This window comes from Coffea eugenioides, unplaced genomic scaffold (genome assembly GCF_003713205.1).
Source record: "Coffea eugenioides isolate CCC68of unplaced genomic scaffold, Ceug_1.0 ScVebR1_1928;HRSCAF=2865, whole genome shotgun sequence".
NCBI classification, from domain to species: domain Eukaryota; kingdom Viridiplantae; phylum Streptophyta; class Magnoliopsida; order Gentianales; family Rubiaceae; genus Coffea; species Coffea eugenioides.
Genome location: NW_020862367.1, coordinates 1 through 18,309, shown reverse-complemented (window position 1 = coordinate 18,309; position 18,309 = coordinate 1). Strand labels below are relative to the sequence as shown.

General features: G+C 36.4%; 1 protein-coding gene across 1 annotated transcript; it reads right to left on the bottom strand.

The window, feature by feature from the left end:
• Positions 1 to 4,332: 4,332 nt before the first annotated feature.
• Positions 4,333 to 6,146, bottom strand: LOC113756064 (polygalacturonase-1 non-catalytic subunit beta-like). The gene is made up of 2 exons (XM_027299863.1): positions 5,983 to 6,146; positions 4,333 to 5,503 (listed from the first exon to the last, which is right to left on the bottom strand). Exons 1-2 carry the CDS (start codon positions 6,144 to 6,146, stop codon positions 4,333 to 4,335), a joined length of 1,335 nt encoding a protein of 444 aa, XP_027155664.1.
• Between the last annotated feature and the right edge of the window lie 12,163 nt (positions 6,147 to 18,309).

Genomic DNA, 18,309 nt, shown 5'->3' with positions numbered 1-18,309 from the left:
ACTAGGAGGAAAAGCCCACGCGACGCGTGGGAGTTTAGTGCTTATAATTAAAGATGGTTAATAATTATTATTTGGTATTTTATAGTATAAGAATTGAAGTATGACAATTTTAATATATGATATTAAATAGAAAAATCATAAGTTACATATTGAGTTAAAAAATATACTAATATGCAATGAACAAAATTATAAGATACGATCAACTATTTTGCATCTAACCTAATAAAATAAAAGACCTATTTATATCTGCTCATGCACTTTATGGATATTAAAATCTATTGTTTAGTTTGAATTTGATCTTAATATAAGGGCAATCCACCACATTATCTTGTCATATAAGTGAGATTTGAACAATTAGCATATTTGAAGAAAATCATTGCTAGTGGAATTTCGATTCTTGCAAGCCAAATTCTTGAATTTATATTGATTCCAAGGACATATCATCATGAAATCTCCACATTCACCAATCCATCAATTATGATTTATTGCATGATTTAGAACATATAGTAAAGCATCTCCTTCTGGATAGGGATTACAATCACTAAACATCAGTTTTTTATACAACAACTAAAATGCTAATTTAGAGGAATAACCACGTCAAATAAAGTACTAAAACATCTTAGACCACTCAATTCAAGAAAACAATTAAAAGTAATGAAGTACATACTTTAGATTTGCAGCCAAATAGTTTTAAGTAGATAGTTAAACCTATTGGCAAATCAAATGAAGTGAAAAATTTGCCTAAATAGAATCATCAATAAAATAACAAACAATTTGAAAATAACTAATAGTTAAAACAACAAAAGTAGATGCAATCTGCATATGGGAAAATTTATAATGATAAACTTACTTAAACCACAAATAATAATTAACAAATGTGATCTCCTCCCTATCATGCCTATCTAATATGGACAATTGAATTAAAATACTAAAAAATTATCACACATACAACCTTCAAGATTACAGATTTCTTACAACTTAAAAGTAGATTGGTTAAAGAAAACATACCTATTGAGATTTCTTACAACCAAAAAGTAGATTAGCTAAAGAAAATATACTTATTGAGAAAGGTGTTGCAAAATGGGAAAGAGGAGTAGCTAATATAGCAATATCCAAATTTAATAGGCTACATGATTGTGGTGGAAGAAAGTTGTAAGTAAATGAAATGAATATGAACAGATGGGGGTAACTGCCAAGAAAGCAAATTTCTCTATTAATTGGCATTAATTGTGTCTTAATATCTATATATCATAAGTTTGCAGATAACTGATGAGAAATGCTTTAGGAAATTAAGAGACTTGGATGTTAATACAATTAAATGATTAGAAGGACTTTTATGTTATTTCACTAAAACACAAGTTGAATTTAGTTATACCCAATGTTCAATCGGATATCTGTCACCCTTAGCTTTAAATGTCTAAAAGGACATCTAAGTAATTACAACAAAACTAAATTAGCTATAATGACTTGTATTCAATACTCCAATTGCACTTCAAACTCTTACATTTCCAAAATAGCCCTACCCTTACGGTTGAAATCCAAAGAACATCTTTACCCTAAACTCATTCTTATATAGTATAAGGATATGTGTTTCCACATTTCAACTCCTTTCTAATTTCCTAGGTATAGCCTACTGTAAGTGTGTATTATATATACTTCAAGATTGCCCACTGTGAAAATTTTCCGGATGCTGGAGCTATTAAGATCAGGAACAACTTACCGCACCTCCTTGCTTTTTACCACCGAGCATCTTAGTCTAAGCCTTGCTTCCCTTTAGAATTTTGTAGTTTTCTTTGTTTGCAGACTTAAGGTTAAGCAACTTTCTTTAAGCTCTCCAGTAGCATCACTACAGGACATTGTAGCCAGAACTTATCCGAGCATCACATGATAATTTCTTGTGATTGATGTACATTTGCAATAGTTTTAGTGATGATAATTGTTCATGATATTAATGGTAAATTAGGAGTAGACTGAGATTTGGTCTTTCAGAGAAACTGATTTTACTTTGTGCTTCACGCTTGTAGCCTTTATTCAAACATTACCTAGTTAAACTTTCTATGTGAATTTGTGTCATGTTTTTCTAGATTTATGTGATGATTGCTGTTAATTGGGAACTGTGATTATATATGGCTAAATGATATTGTCTATCATAGATTAGCTTAAAATGTTCAAGTTTAACAACCTGAATTTGTCCTTCAATATTGCTCGTGCTTTGTAATGTGTTTCATGTGTTATTCTATGGTACAAAAAGGTACTTTTTCTTTCCAATTTACTTTCTAGTGCTAGATCTGATTTGATTTTGCACTTACAAAGGATCCTCTAATCAGGTACTTGTCGAACTTTCCACTTTGATTGAATACCTGGAAAAATACTCAACTGGGTTGGATATGCCACATTTATGTCATTAACAAGGAGAGAGCTAGGACAGAATTTAGATTGCATGCTTTTCATCATGTCTCTCTTAGTCTTTTGTAGTTTGTTTAAGAAGCAATTTCGTTGGATGTGAAACTTAATCATGGAGCTCAAATACCAATCTTTGAACAATATCTTCACATCTAAGTGATTCTTTATTATTATTTTTTTAATATAGACATTAGTAGAGGTGTCTGTTAGGGAATTCATTCAAGGAATTAAAAATCTATAAACTTCGCCTCTAAGTTGCTGTTCTTGTATAAAGCTATTTTTCCTTCCACAAATCTCATGTCATCCGGTGGGATGGTTGTTACCTTCAAACTTCTATTCATTGTACTAGGATGCCTTTTCACTCTAATTATTGCAATTATGTAGATCAAGTGTTGCTTTTATTTGATGCTTGTGATTTGAATGGTAAATTAGGATGCATTTTCACTTTAATTTTATATGTTTTTAAGCAACTTGGTGTTTGCTTTAGGTTTGTTTGGCTCATGGTTACTAACTAGCTGCACCTCTTAAAAGTATGGTGATTGATATGGTAAATTGGATTTCCAAATGGTTCATATTTATCATCTTATCTACTTGGACCAAACAATTAACAGGACCTGGTCATGGTGATCAGAGGCGGAAAAATTACTTTTGTGATTGATTTGGAACTCAGAACAATTTATTTGCTTACTGGGAACAAATTGAATTACAGTTTTGTGGATATTAGAATTATTTGTGATGAGGAAAACAATAAAAGCCAAATGAGGATAAGGCAACAAGAAGGTGCTTACCTTTTAACTAGGAAATATTGACCGCATTTGGATTGCTGTGAAAGAAATTAAAAGAAGGAAAGAGTAATTGCTTGTCAAATGAACTGATCAAGTCTCATGAAATTCATGATTTCATTGAATATCAAGGTCACTTACCGACCTTGAGACATAAAATTTAGTAAGATTCTGAAGATTTGTTAAAATAACTTTTGGTAACAAGGAATATAAGAAGGGCAAAAACTCAAGAATTGGCCTAAGGAATGAGCAAAGATTAATTCTAAATAGACCTTTTAATAATCCTACTTTCATATTAATCCAAAACAATATGCAATTAAAAGTATAACACTTTGCTTGGAACTAGCCTTTTTCTTTTTTATTACCAAATTAATTTCAATCGAGTTACATGGAAGGCTAATCTACGAAACCCAAGAAAACAACTGCCTGCAAAGGACAAATTTGCATAGAACAACCCAGTGATTAACTCTGCATTGTTTGGATGGTATTGTCAAAACAAAGAAAAAAAAATTTGTAATTGGAAAAATAGAAGAAATGATAGTAATAACCTTAAAACTTTGGTATATATATATAAAAAAAAAACTATATATCAGATGTACTTCCATCTATAGGTGTAAATTAAGATAATTACAGAGATTACTGTGTAAAAGATTTGGAACCAAAGCTATACGAAGAAAGTTATGTATCCATAAAAGATAGATTAGCAACACCTACTGGAAATTGCATGCTAGATAAGCAATTTGTTATTGAAAGAGCAAGTAAAGTTTGCTATTTAGTCATCAAAAAATGTAAAGTACATTATGTACAAAGAATGGTACATATTCCTATATTATTGAGTATATATTCTCAATTCATCCATGATAATTTGATAAATGTCTTACCTATATGCTCAAACAAATGCGCCTTTGATGATAATTTTTTAAAAATTTTCCTGGAGACTGAAAGCAAATAAAGTTTTATAAAGATTTATTTATAGAACACACCACCTGTTTCTGTAAACTATACAGTAGCAACTGTATATAGAGCTAGTATGTTCTTTTACAATTACATCAACGCAGAATCTCTCCTTTCTTCTGGAGCTTAATATACTGCTTGACAATCACCACAAAGGAGGTTCCCTGTCTTTATCAGCAGTCAGCAGCATCACTTACACGATGCTTTCATCTTCATCAATCCAAATGAGATCAGTTTCTAGCATCCAATGGCATGCTTCACCTTGTCCAGGTGAAAGATTCAATACTCTGAGTGAAATATGATCTGCAGGAATTCCAGATGTATCCATATGACATATTGCTAGAACCTTGTTGATAGGAACTCCTGTTTCAACTTCAACTAAGGTGATACGATACAGGTGTGTTGAGGGGAGTGAGTGGCAAAAATACGTAGCAAACGGGAAGAAAAGCTCATGACATGCCACAAGTTTTTTGACATCAAATTGTTTTATATTTTGAATCAGGAGATTAGTTCCTGAGCCCCTTCCGCTTTCCGTTGTCAAAACAGATAAAAAGTTTTTGCCTAAAAGAGCTTTGGAAAATCCAAGCATCTCCTCTAATGACTTGGGGCAGCTCTTGGTCTCTTCCTTTATTGCTGGTGCATTGCAATAAAAAGTGGTACTTAAAACTGCATCTCTTGTTGTAGGAGACCCAAAAGACTCCGGAAAGATTCTTTCAATGTCATTGGAGCTCATCATAATCTTTTTTGCTAGTGGAAAAGGAAGGAATGAACGATGTGGAAATCTGTGATTTAGAACTTTTGGTATATGGACTTTATTCCCTATTTTAAGCACTGAAAGTCGAAAGAAAACATGAGGATCGTCTAATCCTTGGCTAGGAGATAACTTGGTAACATTTTCTCTGTAGCTACTTTGTTCAGATTTTTGAGATGCATTTGCAAAGTATGGTCCATACGGAATATACTTGATCAGTTTTGATGTTTGAGAAGTATTTTCTAGTCCATAAGGTGTATACATAATCAGCTTAGATCCTCGAGATGCATTTGCAGCATATGGTCCATATGGTATATAATCAATCAGTTTGGATCCTTGAGATGGATTTGTGATGTGCCGGTTTTGATCCTGATTAGAATAAGAACAAGCTAATTGAGCAGTGGAGCAAAATTTGGCATCTGCTACAAAAGTTGGCTTGGACAATAATGAATTGAAGTAACTAAAGTCTCGCTTAGACATGGGAGATAGTTTTGAGAGAAGAACTTCAGGCATTGGGTTGTGCACGTATTTGGACCAAAGGCTAAGCTGATTATGAGCAACAGAAGACGGAGGATATGAAACAGGTGACAAAGAGGAAGCACTTATGCCATTGCTGTACAGAAAGTAAGCAAGAGTTAGAGAAACCGATAATAAAGTTGGGATGGCCATCCTAATGATTGAGGATAAATATTTATGGACTTATAGGCTGCATCAACAAGGGTATGATATTTATACCTGCATTTTTTTCATTATGGTGTTACTCATTGATCATTCAAAGTGGTCTTTGCCCCTTGGATAAGCTGTTGAGAAGACCACGACAACTGAACTAAGACAATCTTTTCCTTTGTTGAACAAGAAAAGAATTTCACACTTCGATAAACCTAGGGTGGATGGGGATGTTAAAATTTGATTAGTGACCTGCATAATCAAGGTAAGGGGAATTTCTCGAGGTTGAAAGTATCTTCGGACATTTTAATGATAATTGTCGTGATTAACAAAGTTTATATGAAGTTAAATTTGTTTACATGAAGCATACTGTGCTGGAAAGAGTTCCTAGTGGCATGTACAAAAGCATTGTGAACATTTTATCACCGTCTTTGTGGATTTCTGTATGTAGATCCTATGTTTCCACCTCTATTATACTTTCCTTTTTTCTTTCCTTGTACATGTTTCACTTTCCATTGTTGCCTTCCTTCCATCAATTGCACTTCATCCTCCAGCCACCTTCGGTCCTCCATATCTAACAGCACATCCATTTCACCGAAGTAATTCTTCTACTGCGTACTACCACCATTTCTGCAAACTCTCCATAAATAACAAGATTGAAACGACAAGCAATCTGATGTGAAGCTAATTTTTACAAAATTCTAAGCAAAAATTATTCGTGAAAATGGTAAATTAAAAAGTAATCTAGGAAAGATATTGTGTTAAATTTCATTTCTAATCTCGTTCTTTATCTGAACAAAGCTGCGTGGGTTTTGAGGGTGGTTTTTGAAGGGGAAAAAGCATGACAGAGTAGAAAGGAGTAAGATAAGGCTGAATGGCCTAAGACTAAGGTCTCCAATAGGCCTGACTGTTTAATTTTAGTATCTTCCATGAAGTAACTTAAGGAATAATTAAGTTTTGAAAACTCAATCTTCTTTGTGTATAATTGTTGTTTGGGTTGACAGATAAATCAAATTATTTAACACTTGAATCAAACTTGGTTTGATAATAGTTCGTTCGATTTCGGTTCACTATTTAGTCAAGGCAAGGTCGAATGGTGTTTTATGTTCGATAACATTCAAATTTGGTAAGGAAAAGGTCGTTCAATTTTGGTTTGATAAATAAACAAGCCAAGTTTAAACAAAATTTTAAAGTTATTAAAAAAATCAAATAAGTTTGAACATTAGGACGTTGGATTTGATTAGGTTCATTTACACTCCTAATTCTTGTTGTGCAATTTTTTCTTAAAATATAACCAAGTGCATGCAAGTGCAATTTGCTGGAGGACAATTACATACAGAATATTAAATATTTGTTCGTAAGATATCATACATAACACAAAGGAGTGTTCCTCAAGAGAAAGAACAAAATCGCAAGGTAAATCTTCATAATTTCTCTTTGCTTCAAAAACGTAAACTAATGTTTAGTTATTTGCTAGATTAAATTTTCTAAAATTAAAAGCTTAAGGACTAAAGTAAGAGTGCATCTATAGTGTAAGGGTTCAAAGTTAAATTTAACTACCAGAGTTGTGTCAGTAGATATTAGAACCTAAGGCCTTGTTTGGATTGCTTGTTTCCGTCGGAAAATATTGTCGTTTTCCGTGATCACATTTTCCTATCACCTTTTTCCCTTACATATATCAAATCGCTACAGTAATTTTTTCATGAAAAATGACGGAAAATGCAATCCAAACACAACTTAAATTTCTATCGACAAACCTTTAATTAATGAGCCAACTAAGATTTCCTATCCTTTCCTTCACAAGTAAATGGATTTGTTTTTTTATAGGGAAGGGATGGGTTTTAAAAAGCGGGAAGGAGGTGAAAGAATGTGAGGTCTCAAATTTTTTGAAATCTCAACTTTAGTTATTAGATTAGACCTCCTTGACCAAGTAAATGAAATGAAAGATGATGTACTGTTATAAACAAAACGTGAGTTGCTTTGAGCATCACATTTTATGGCCGAACTGATACTTCAAATGCTCAATACTCATAGTACTTTTTAAAGATTTGTGTAGTTACCTTTCCTCAATTAACATAATAATCTATTAAACAATGGCTTATGTTCAAGGTAATCGATTGGATATCAACATGCAAGCAGCATAAATACAAAATAATAACATCAAATTGCATTTGAAAAACTTCTGTTATGTATCAAGCTTTTACATTGAAAAAACAAGGATCAACTTCTTATGAGAACAACGCTACAAGTATGTGATATGTGATTAAGCAAGGATTCGCACACCACTTAATTTTTATTTGTCAGCACTAAGTGGACAATAAGACGACCAAAGTCGGTAGGAATGTTAAAACAACACAAGCAGAGATGCTAATAAGTAATAAGCGGTTGTTGAGTTTCAACCCTACACCATATCCTTTCTAGCACCAATCCAAAGAAGATCAATATGTGTAATCCAGTGGCACACTTCACCTTTTCCCGGCGAGAGCTTGAGCATCTTGAATGCTGCATGATATGATGACCATGCAGAGGTGTCCATATGACATATTGCAAAGATTGTATTGACTGGAATTTTTTGTTTTAGGTTCATCTACATCCACTGCATAGATTTCAGTTGAGGAGAGCATATGGCAAAAGTAAGTTGAAAAAGGAAGGAATACCTCCTGACACGACACTTTTTTTTTACATTAAGCTTTTTGATTTTTTGAATAATAAGCTCTTTTCCTGAACCCTTTGTACTTTTAGCAGTCAATGCAACCAAGCTCTTGCTACCTAATGTAATCTTTGAGAATTCAATCATTGCCTTGAGGGATGTAGGACAATTTTTTACTTCTCCTTTTAAAGCTGTAGAATTACAATAAAGAAGTGTAGTATCAATATTCCTTTTGTGTTGGGGTTCACAAAAGATCGAGGAAGTACTTTCTCAAGCATAGTTTCATCTAGAGAAATTTTGGATGCAATTTGAGAAGGAAGAAATCCAAGTTAAGGAAACTGGTTCTCCAAATTGGAGAGATCCACTCTATTTCCTCGTTTAAGAATGGAGACTCTAAAAAAGGAAAGGGTCAACATTTCAAGTCCTGGAGGTGCTTTATGAATGTTATAGCCGGCATTATTGCCTAAGGGCTTGATGCTATTCATCTCCGCATAACAAGCTAGATTTGCAAGACTGCAAAAATTGGCATTAGATGAAAAAGATGTTTGGATGCTAATGAAGTGAAAAATTCAGAGTCATTTTCATGCCAATACTTCAGTTGTTCTGAAGCAGTAGATGAAAATGCTGTGCTTTTGCAAAAGCTAAATGCAGCGTAAATGCTGGCAATGACGAAAAGAAGCATAGAAAAACTTAAGTTGGCCATGGATGTTGGAGATTTGATAAGCGAGGATGAATGGAGTGGAATATAGCTTCAGTTCATTCGGTATTTATAGTCGAACCTCGTTCAACTTTTTCATATTTTTCAGAAGACAAATGAAACTCTCTAGCCTCAGACGTCTGCCTCATGTGAAAAGGACATCAGAAAGGCCAGGAATTGCCTTAGACATAAGTGGTAATATTTTAAAATATTTTATCGTAGGCAACCTGTTAGCACGAAAAATACATGCACGGCAGAAGCAATTTTAACATATATAAAAATATATGCGAAGTGGAGGAAAATAAATACACAACAAACACTTAATAATTTATTTAAAATACCCAACAATAACAAATATCAAGCCGTTTTACTCACGATAACTCACAAATCTCAACTATAAAACTTTTTCTTAAATCTATTCTCAAGATTCAACTCATCTCTTCAAATAACAACCTACTAGACTGGTAGTATTTATATACCGCAAAGTTTCCTAAAACAATTATAATTATAAACCAAAACTTATTTGAAAAGTAAGTTGAGATTTTCTAATCTAATGTGGAAACTAAACAAATATGGCCCCAAAAAGAATTAGAAAACTAAATACTAAAATAGTTTGGTTTAATTTCTTATATTGCCTCCCTTCAACCAAGTTCTTGATGTTGTCATTTCCAATGCCATCACGAGCTTGAATCTCCATGAACGATTCGGTCACTGTATGAATGACGTAAATCACCAACTTGTAGTGAATTTTCAATTTCATTTTCATGCGTGGTAGTTGACAAAACTTGTACTTCTCAAATAATTTCTTCGCTTGATCACTCTTGTCAAAAAATTTAAACATATCCAGACATTTGATAGGGATATAATTATGCATTTTATTTGTGGTTATTTGGTCTTAATTTTGGCAGTTTAGTATACAAGGTATTGGATTTCTGCTCATAATTAGTATTTGTGTTAATTACAGGCAATTAGTGTTGAAAGTGACGAAAAGGAGACAAAATCCAGAAGACTCTTGCCTCTAAGGCGTGGCCACGCCTTAGAAGGTGGACGAAACCGAAAGACGGACCATGGTCCACGTGAACCCGAAGCACTGGATTGGAACCTTGAAACAAAAGTTGTGGGCCTCCTAACCCTTTGAAGACGACTGGCGGCTACAAAAGGCGAAAAAGACCAAAAGAAAAGGGAATTCACGTTTTGTGATTTGAGAGATTAGCTCTAGTTTTCTTATTTTTGTTCCCTAGCCGTCAGACGTCGGGAGACCTTTTCGTTTTCGCACTTGGTCTTGGATTTTTCTTCTCTCGGCTTTTGCTTTATCATTGTGAGTGGCTTAGCGGCCGCATTGTTTTTCACTTCGTCTTGGGTTCAGCAAAAACTTCATGAAAACTATGAATTGCTTCGTCGTTATGTGGCAAGGCTGAATCTTTTATCTAGTTGAGGAATAAATCAAGGATTGGAGCACCATAACTGTGAGATCGTTTTAATTGTTTTATTTTTGATTTATATGTTCATGGGTATTTGATTATTCTCTATTTTTCCCTGAGTTATTACTGTTTAGATTTATTGGATAATTAGGCCTGTTATTCGATTGTCTAAATAATTGATAGCCAATTAGGATGTTGGCGCGTCGCCTTTAAGTATCTTGATTAGTGGCAAACGAGACAATTTCACCGCCTCGCAAGCGGTTTAATTTGGATCGTGGGGATAATTAATCTAGCCTAAATAAACCCGCATGTGTGTTTGTCATCTAGAATTGGGTCTTTCTAATTCCTAATGTTGTGGCTACATTAAATCCTGTGAGCATTCCTGGGGTTGTCTAATCACAAGAGGGTAGTTTATGAGCGTCTCTTGACTACCATAAAATTAAGGAAAGATTGGTGGTTGGGTGCGTCGCTTGACCACTATAACCAGTTTATTCGTGAGTATATGAATTGTCCTTTGTATCTGTGATCAGTTGTGTGCTTCGGTGCCAAGATTAATTCCTTGACTAGGTTGTTTTAATTAATTGTTATTTGTGTAGTTTGGTTCCTGCTATCTTAATCAACTTTAAATTTCAGTTTTTATTCCTTTTTAATTAGTTGGTACTACTGCTAAAAATCCCCCCCATTTTCCTGTGTGATTTGCCTACCTGTTCCCTGAGGAGACGACCCTACTCACCACTATACTCATTCAGTTTTGGTAGTAGGTCTAATATAAATTTTATTTTTGGTGGTTTGACACCCACCAAATTTTGGCGCCGTTGCCGGGGAACTGGTGTTTTAAGTGACTTATTGCACATGCTTTAGTTTTTATTTCTATTTTTATTTTTATTTTTATTTTATTTATTTTATGCCTCGATCTTCTCGTACAGGAGAATTAGAATTTGATCCAGAGATTGAGAAGACTGCAAGAAGGTTGACCAAGGAGGCAAAGTTGCGTAAGCAACAAGATTCAACGTCACCTTCAGAATCTAAGCAAGAGTTTGTTTCCAGTGATTCATCAAGTGAATCTGAAAAAGAAGAAGTGCATATTCCCCGAGTAGCAATGGCAGCCCCAAGAACTTTGAGGGAGTTGGCAACTCCTAACGTGAACCAGCAGCCATTATGCATTACATTTCCTAACACGGAAGAGGCATTTGAGCTTAAATCTGGTCTTATTCACTTACTTCCTACTTTTCGTGGTATTGCAGGTGAAGACCCACATAAACACTTGAAGGAATTTCATGTGGTGTGCTCCACAATGAAACCTCAAGGAGTCACTGAGGACCACATCAAGTTGAGAGCCTTCCCTTTCTCTTTGGCGGATAAGGCTAAAGATTGGTTATTTTACCTGCCATCTGGATCCATCACTACGTGGGAAGAATTGAAGAGAAGATTCCGCGAGAAATTTTTCCCTGCCTCTAGAGCCGCCAATATAAGGAAAGAAATATGTGGAGTTAGGCAGGCAAATGGGGAAGTTCTATATGAGTACTGGGAGCGCTTTAAACAACTGTGTGCCAGCTGCCCGCATCATCAAATCCCTGATCAGCTCTTAATACAATATTTCTACGAGGGATTATCACCCATGGATAGGAGCATGTTAGATGCAGCCAGTGGCGGTGCTCTGGTTAACAAGACCACAGACGAAGCCACGTTATTGATCTCCACCATGGCTGAAAATTCCCAACAATTTGGAGTGAGAGCTGAGGGAGCAATAAGAAGGGTCAATGAAGTGAATCACTCTGACTTAGAGGGTAAACTATCTGAGCTTACCTCTCTGGTACGTCAAATGGCAAGGGGGCAATTACAATCTGTGAAGACTTGTGGTATCTGTGCTACTCCGGGACACATGACTGACATGTGTCCAACTCTCCAGGAGGATTCACCTGAACAAGCCAACATAGTGGGAGATTTTTCTGGACCACCTCCACGAAGGAATGATCCTTTTGCACCCACTTACAATCCAGGGTGGCGAAATCATCCTAACTTTAGCTATGCTTCAAAACCCCCTGGCTTTCAACAATATTTCCAGCCACGGCCACCAGTGCAACAACCATCCACTTCCAATTCAAACATGTCTCTTGAAGATATAGTGAAGTCACTGGCCCAAAGCACGAGTCAATTACAGCAAGAGGCTCAAAGATCTCAACAGGAGTCTCACAGATTTCAACAAGAGACTCGTGCTAGCATTAGGAATTTGGAAGTACAGATGTCTCAATTGGCAACTTCCATGAGCAACCTGGAAAATAGCAATAGAGGAAAGTTACCATCTCAAGTAATTCCTAATCCCAAGGAGAATGCCAGTGCAATGCAATTACGGAGTGGCAAGGAGGTACAGTCTCCTAGGCGTGCCCACGCCAAAGAAGAAGAAGTGCCCAGGAAGGGGGAAGAGGAAGATGAGAAACAATCCTCTGAAGTCTCAAAGAAAGTTGACATTCCTCCTTTTCCTGGCAGGTTTACAAGAGCCAAAAAGGAAGAATCTGAGCAAGAGATTTTGGACACCTTCAGGAAAGTGGAGATCAATATTCCTTTATTGGATGCTATTAGGCAATTGCCCAAATATGCTAAATTTTTGAAGGGCTTATGCACTAACCGCAATAAGTTGAGTCTGGATGACAAGGTGAAGGTGGGGGAGAATGTCTCAGCGATGTTTCAAAGGAAGTTGCCCCAGAAATGCAAGGATCCAGGTATGTTTACTATACCATGCATAATTGGCAATCAAAGAATTGAAAAAGCATGCTTGACTTAGGTGCTTCAATAAATGTCATGCCTCTCTCAATTTTTAAAGTTTTGAATTTAGGACCCCTCAAAGAAACTAGGGTAATCATTCAACTAGCTGACAGGTCGAATGTCTACCCTGAGGGCCTAGTTGAAGATGTTCTAGTAAAGGTCAATGAATTCATTTTTCCTGTGGATTTTTACATTGTTGATATGAATGATGCATACTCTACTGATTCAGCAGTGATTCTTTTGGGTAGACCCTTCATGAGTACAGCAAGGACTAAAATAGATGTACATGAAGGGACTTTATCTGTGGAATTTGATGGAGAGAAGGTCACTTTTAATATTTTTGATGCAATGAAGCATCCTGAGGATACTGAGTCTGTAAATTTTGTTGGCATGACTAACACTATTGTGCAAGAGAATTTTGAACAGAATTTCATGGGGGACAAGTTGGACTTTGTCTTGCAACAAGGCAAGACCAATTTGGAAGTGGACGACATGGAGGAGGAGGAAGTCAAAGAAGTTATCATGTCCTTACATTCACTACATCCGCTTCCAGGCAGGTTTGAAAATTCTTTTCTACCATTACCCACTTCTAATGAAAGGATTCTACCTTCTGTTCAACAGGCACCTAATGTGGAATTGAAGGAACTGCCCCAGCATTTGAAATATGCTTACTTGGGAGATAACAAGACTTTGCCTGCAATCATTGCCAATGATTTAACTGCGTTGCAAGAAGAGAGGCTCTTACGGGTCTTACGGGAATTTAAACCAGCAATTGGATGGACGTTAGCAGACATCAAAGGCATCAATCCATCCATTTGCATGCATCACATCCTTTTGGAGTCGGACGTAAAACCCGTGAGAGAGCATCAACGCAAGCTCAATCCTGCAATGAAGGAGGTGGTGATGAAGGAGATTCTCAAGCTCTTAGAATTAGGAATTATTTTTCCTATTTCTGACAGCCAGTGGGTGAGTCCAGTCCATGTTGTTCCCAAGAAAACTGGAATCACGTTGGTGAAAAATGAAAAGAATGAGTTAGTGCCAATGAGATTGCAAAATGGGTGGAGAATGTGCATTGACTTTAGGAAGTTAAATGCTGCAACTCGGAAAGACCATTTTCCACTCCCATTTATTGATGAAATGCTTGAGAGGTTGGCAGGTAAGTGTTTCTTTTACTTTTTAGATGGTTACTCTGGATATTATCAAATTATTGTTGCTCAAGAGGACCAACATAAAACTACTTTTACCTGCCCTTTTGGAACTTTTGCATATCGCCGTATGCCTTTTGGTTTGTGTAATGCTCCTGGAACATTTCAAAGATGCATGATGAGTATTTTCTCTGATATGATTGATAATTGCATTGAAATTTTCATGGATGATTTTACAGTATACGGTGATTCTTTTGATCAGTGCCTAGACCATTTAACAAAGGTTTTGAAAAGATGCATTGAAACAAACTTGGTTCTTAATTATGAAAAATGTCATTTCATGGTTAAGGAAGGCATAGTTTTGGGCCATGTTGTTTCATCAAGGGGTATTGAGGTAGATAAGGCTAAAATTGATTTGATCACTAGTCTACCTTACCCTACTAATGTCAAGGATATTCGTAGTTTTCTAGGCCATGCAGGTTTTTACAGGCGTTTCATAAAAGATTTTTCAAAAATTGCTCAACTATTGTCTCGCCTGCTTCAAAAGGAGGTGCCATTCATCTTTGGAGATGATTGCAAATTGTCCTTTGACACACTCAAGGGTATGTTGACCACGGCACCAATCATCCAACCCCCAGATTGGAAGCTATCCTTTGAGCTCATGTGTGACGCCAGTCAGTATGCCGTAGGAGCTGTGCTTGGACAGCGGAGTGGGAAGTGTAGTCACGTGATATACTATGCGTCAAAAACATTGACACCAGCTCAATGCAACTACACCACCACGGAGAAGGAGCTTCTAGCCATTGTTTTCGCTTTTGAGAAATTTAGATCATATCTATTGGGGTCAAAAGTAACGGTTTACTCTGATCATGCAGCTTTGAAGTATCTCTTGTCAAAAAGGGAGTCCAAGCCAAGACTCATTCGTTGGGTGCTCTTGCTGCAAGAATTTGACTGGGAGATCAAGGATCGGAAAGGGGTGGATAATTCAGTAGCTGACCATTTGAGTAGGTTGATAAGAGAAGAGGAAGCAGTTCCCATATCTGAGGTATTTCCTGATGAACATCTTTTCTATCTCAAAGGTAAGGAACCTTGGTATGCAGATATTGTGAACTTTTTGGTCAGTCATAAATTCCCTATTGGCATGAGTAAGAGTAAGAGAGATAAGATAGTCCATGATTCTCGATACTATATTTGGGACGAGCCATATCTGTGGAAAATAGGCTCTGATCAAATTATTCGTAGATGTGTACCTGAAAGTGAAACTCCTTCTATCCTTGCTCATTGTCATAATTATGCATGTGGTGGCCATTTTGGACCTAAGAGAACTACTAGAAAAATCCTTGATTGTGGCTTTTATTGGGAAACATTGTTTCGGGATGCTTATACATTTTGTAAAAGTTGTGACAAATGTCAAAAATTTGGAAGTTTGTCTCATAGGGATGAAATGCCTCAAGTGCCTATGTTATTTTGTGAAGTGTTTGATGTTTGGGGTATGGACTTTATGGGACCTTTTTCTAGCTCTTTTGAATTTTTGTATATTCTGTTAGCAGTTGACTATGTATCGAAATGGGTAGAAGCAAAGGCTACCCGGACTAATGATTCTCAAGTTGTTGTAGGATTTCTCAAATCCCACATTTTTAGTAGGTTCGGGGTGCCGAGAGCCATCATCAGTGATCAAGGTACCCATTTCTGCAATCGCACCATTGCATCTCTCATGAGAAAATATGGAGTGCACCATCGTGTGAGTACAACATATCATCCTCAGACCAATGGGCAAGCTGAAGTCTCCAATCGAGAGATCAAGAGTGTATTGGAGAAAACGGTTAACCCCAACCGTAAGGATTGGAGCTTGCGATTGGATGATGCTTTGTGGGCATATCGAACCGCGTATAAAACGTCAATTGGAATGTCCCCATATAGGTTGGTGTTTGGTAAGATGTGTCATTTACCTGTGGCTATTGAACATCGTGCATTCTGGGCAGTCAAGCATTGCAATTTTCACGCGGATAGAGATGGCAAAGAGAGAAAGCTCCAACTCCAGGAGTTGGAGGAAATTCGTCTTGAAGCATAGGACAATGCACGTGTGTACAAAGAGCGTACCAAGCAGTTTCATGACCGCCTATTGCGTGCGAAACACTTTTTCCCAGGACAAAAGGTACTCTTGTTGAATTCACGGTTGAAATTCATGCCAGGTAAGTTAAAATCCCGTTGGATTGGACCATATGTGGTAGTCAATATTTTTTCCAATGGTGTGGTTGAAATCCAGAGTTTAGAAACTAATAAGCGTTTTACGATTAATGGTCATCGTTTAAAACCGTTTGTTGATATTTCAGACATTGGCACTGTGGAAGAGGTACACTTGATAGATCCTATCTATGCCTAATTGCTCACTGCGGAGTCGTCTAGCCAAAGACGTTAAAGAAAGGCGCTTCTTGGGAGGCAACCCAAGGCTTCTCTTTCGTTTTTCGTTGATTTTGGGTTGTTTTATTTTATTGCAAGTGTTCTTTTTGGTGTTGGGCAGGAGACTTGGAGTTACAAGGCGTGCCCACGCCTTATAAGTGATGCTCTTGAACACCGTAGAAATGCTTGGGCAGAAGACTCTGCCTCGTAAGGCGTGGGCACGCCTTACAGCAACTCTGGTCCACTCTGGGGACACAGGCTTGGATTGAAGACTTCCGCTTCTATCTGAAGCAACGCTACACCACACTACCGTCGGAGGCTCCACGGTGCCAGTCCCTGACACCTCCTCTACCATGGTGTTTTGCTGCAGTTTTTATTCATTCAGGGAAGTTTTTTGCTCCCTTCACTTGACTTCAACTTTTCGTTCTTACATTGAGGACAATGTAGACTTTAGGTGTGGGGGGAGTAGTCTAGCTTTTCCTTCTTACTGCTTTTCCTTCTTCCTTAAAAAATAAAAATAAAAAAAAAAACAAAACAAAACCTTTACCTTACCTTTTGGGATTTTTATGGTTAGCCCTGATAAGCCATGGCTAGATTTTCAAATTTAACTATTGTTACGGTTTTAGATGATAATATGTGAAGTATGATATGGTAAAATTTTAGGATGACTCTCTAGTGAATATTTGAGATTTTGTGACTCTTGCAATTTCTTTTGGTTAACTTTTCTAGGCATTGTAAATATTTGTCTGACATTTTTGTGTGAACTGGTTCAATTATTAATCTTAGTTCTCCATGTTAAGGAAATGAAGCAGGCTTGCATAGTTTTAATTTTACTTGGGTGTTTATTTGTGAATAACATTCGGCTATACTCCGCTGGTTATCATTGACTAGCAACCGGGGGTCTTCACCTGAAGTGTCGATTTTCGCGTCAAAAAGCAGCTATAACTATGAGTATGTAGTCTTTAAGCGGTTTAAGTTGAGTAACCGGGCTCCTTCATTGAAGAGATGTCAGAGTTCGTGTCAAAAGACTTGAATGGCTCAAGACTAAGCACTTCCTTAAAAGAAAAAGAAAAAAAAAAGGAAAAAGAAACAAAAAAAAATGAAAATGATGAAAAAGAAAAAAAAAGAAAGGAAAAGTATACGAGCATGAAAGTATGTGAATAATTATATTGCCTGCGGATCCATGAGTCTTTATGTTGAGATTTTGCTTAATAGTTAGACCAGTTATTAAAGAATGTTGGTTGGATATTTTCTATTCTTAGATTAGTTAGTCGGGATTTGAAAGAATCATTGGTTTTAAAAGCTAGTTGGAGAGTTATCTCGTAAAATTTGTCATTAGTACTTGACAGTTATCTAAATCATACATTGGCAATAGTTGCTTTGATTAATAGCCATTGTTTTGAATCCAACTGTTGCAAAAATGTTTGCTCGCTGGGTTGTGTATTTAAAGTTTGAAATGCCTGAGGACAAGCATTGTCTTGGTGTGGGGGAATTTGATAGGAATATAATTATGCACTTTATTTGTGGGTGTTTGGTCTTAATTTTGGCAGTTTAGTATGCAAAGTATTGGATTTCTGTTCATAATTAGTATTTGTGTTAATTACAGGCAATTAGTGTTGAAAGTGACAAAAGGGAGGCAAAATCCAGAAGACTCTTGCTTCTAAGGCGTGCCCACGC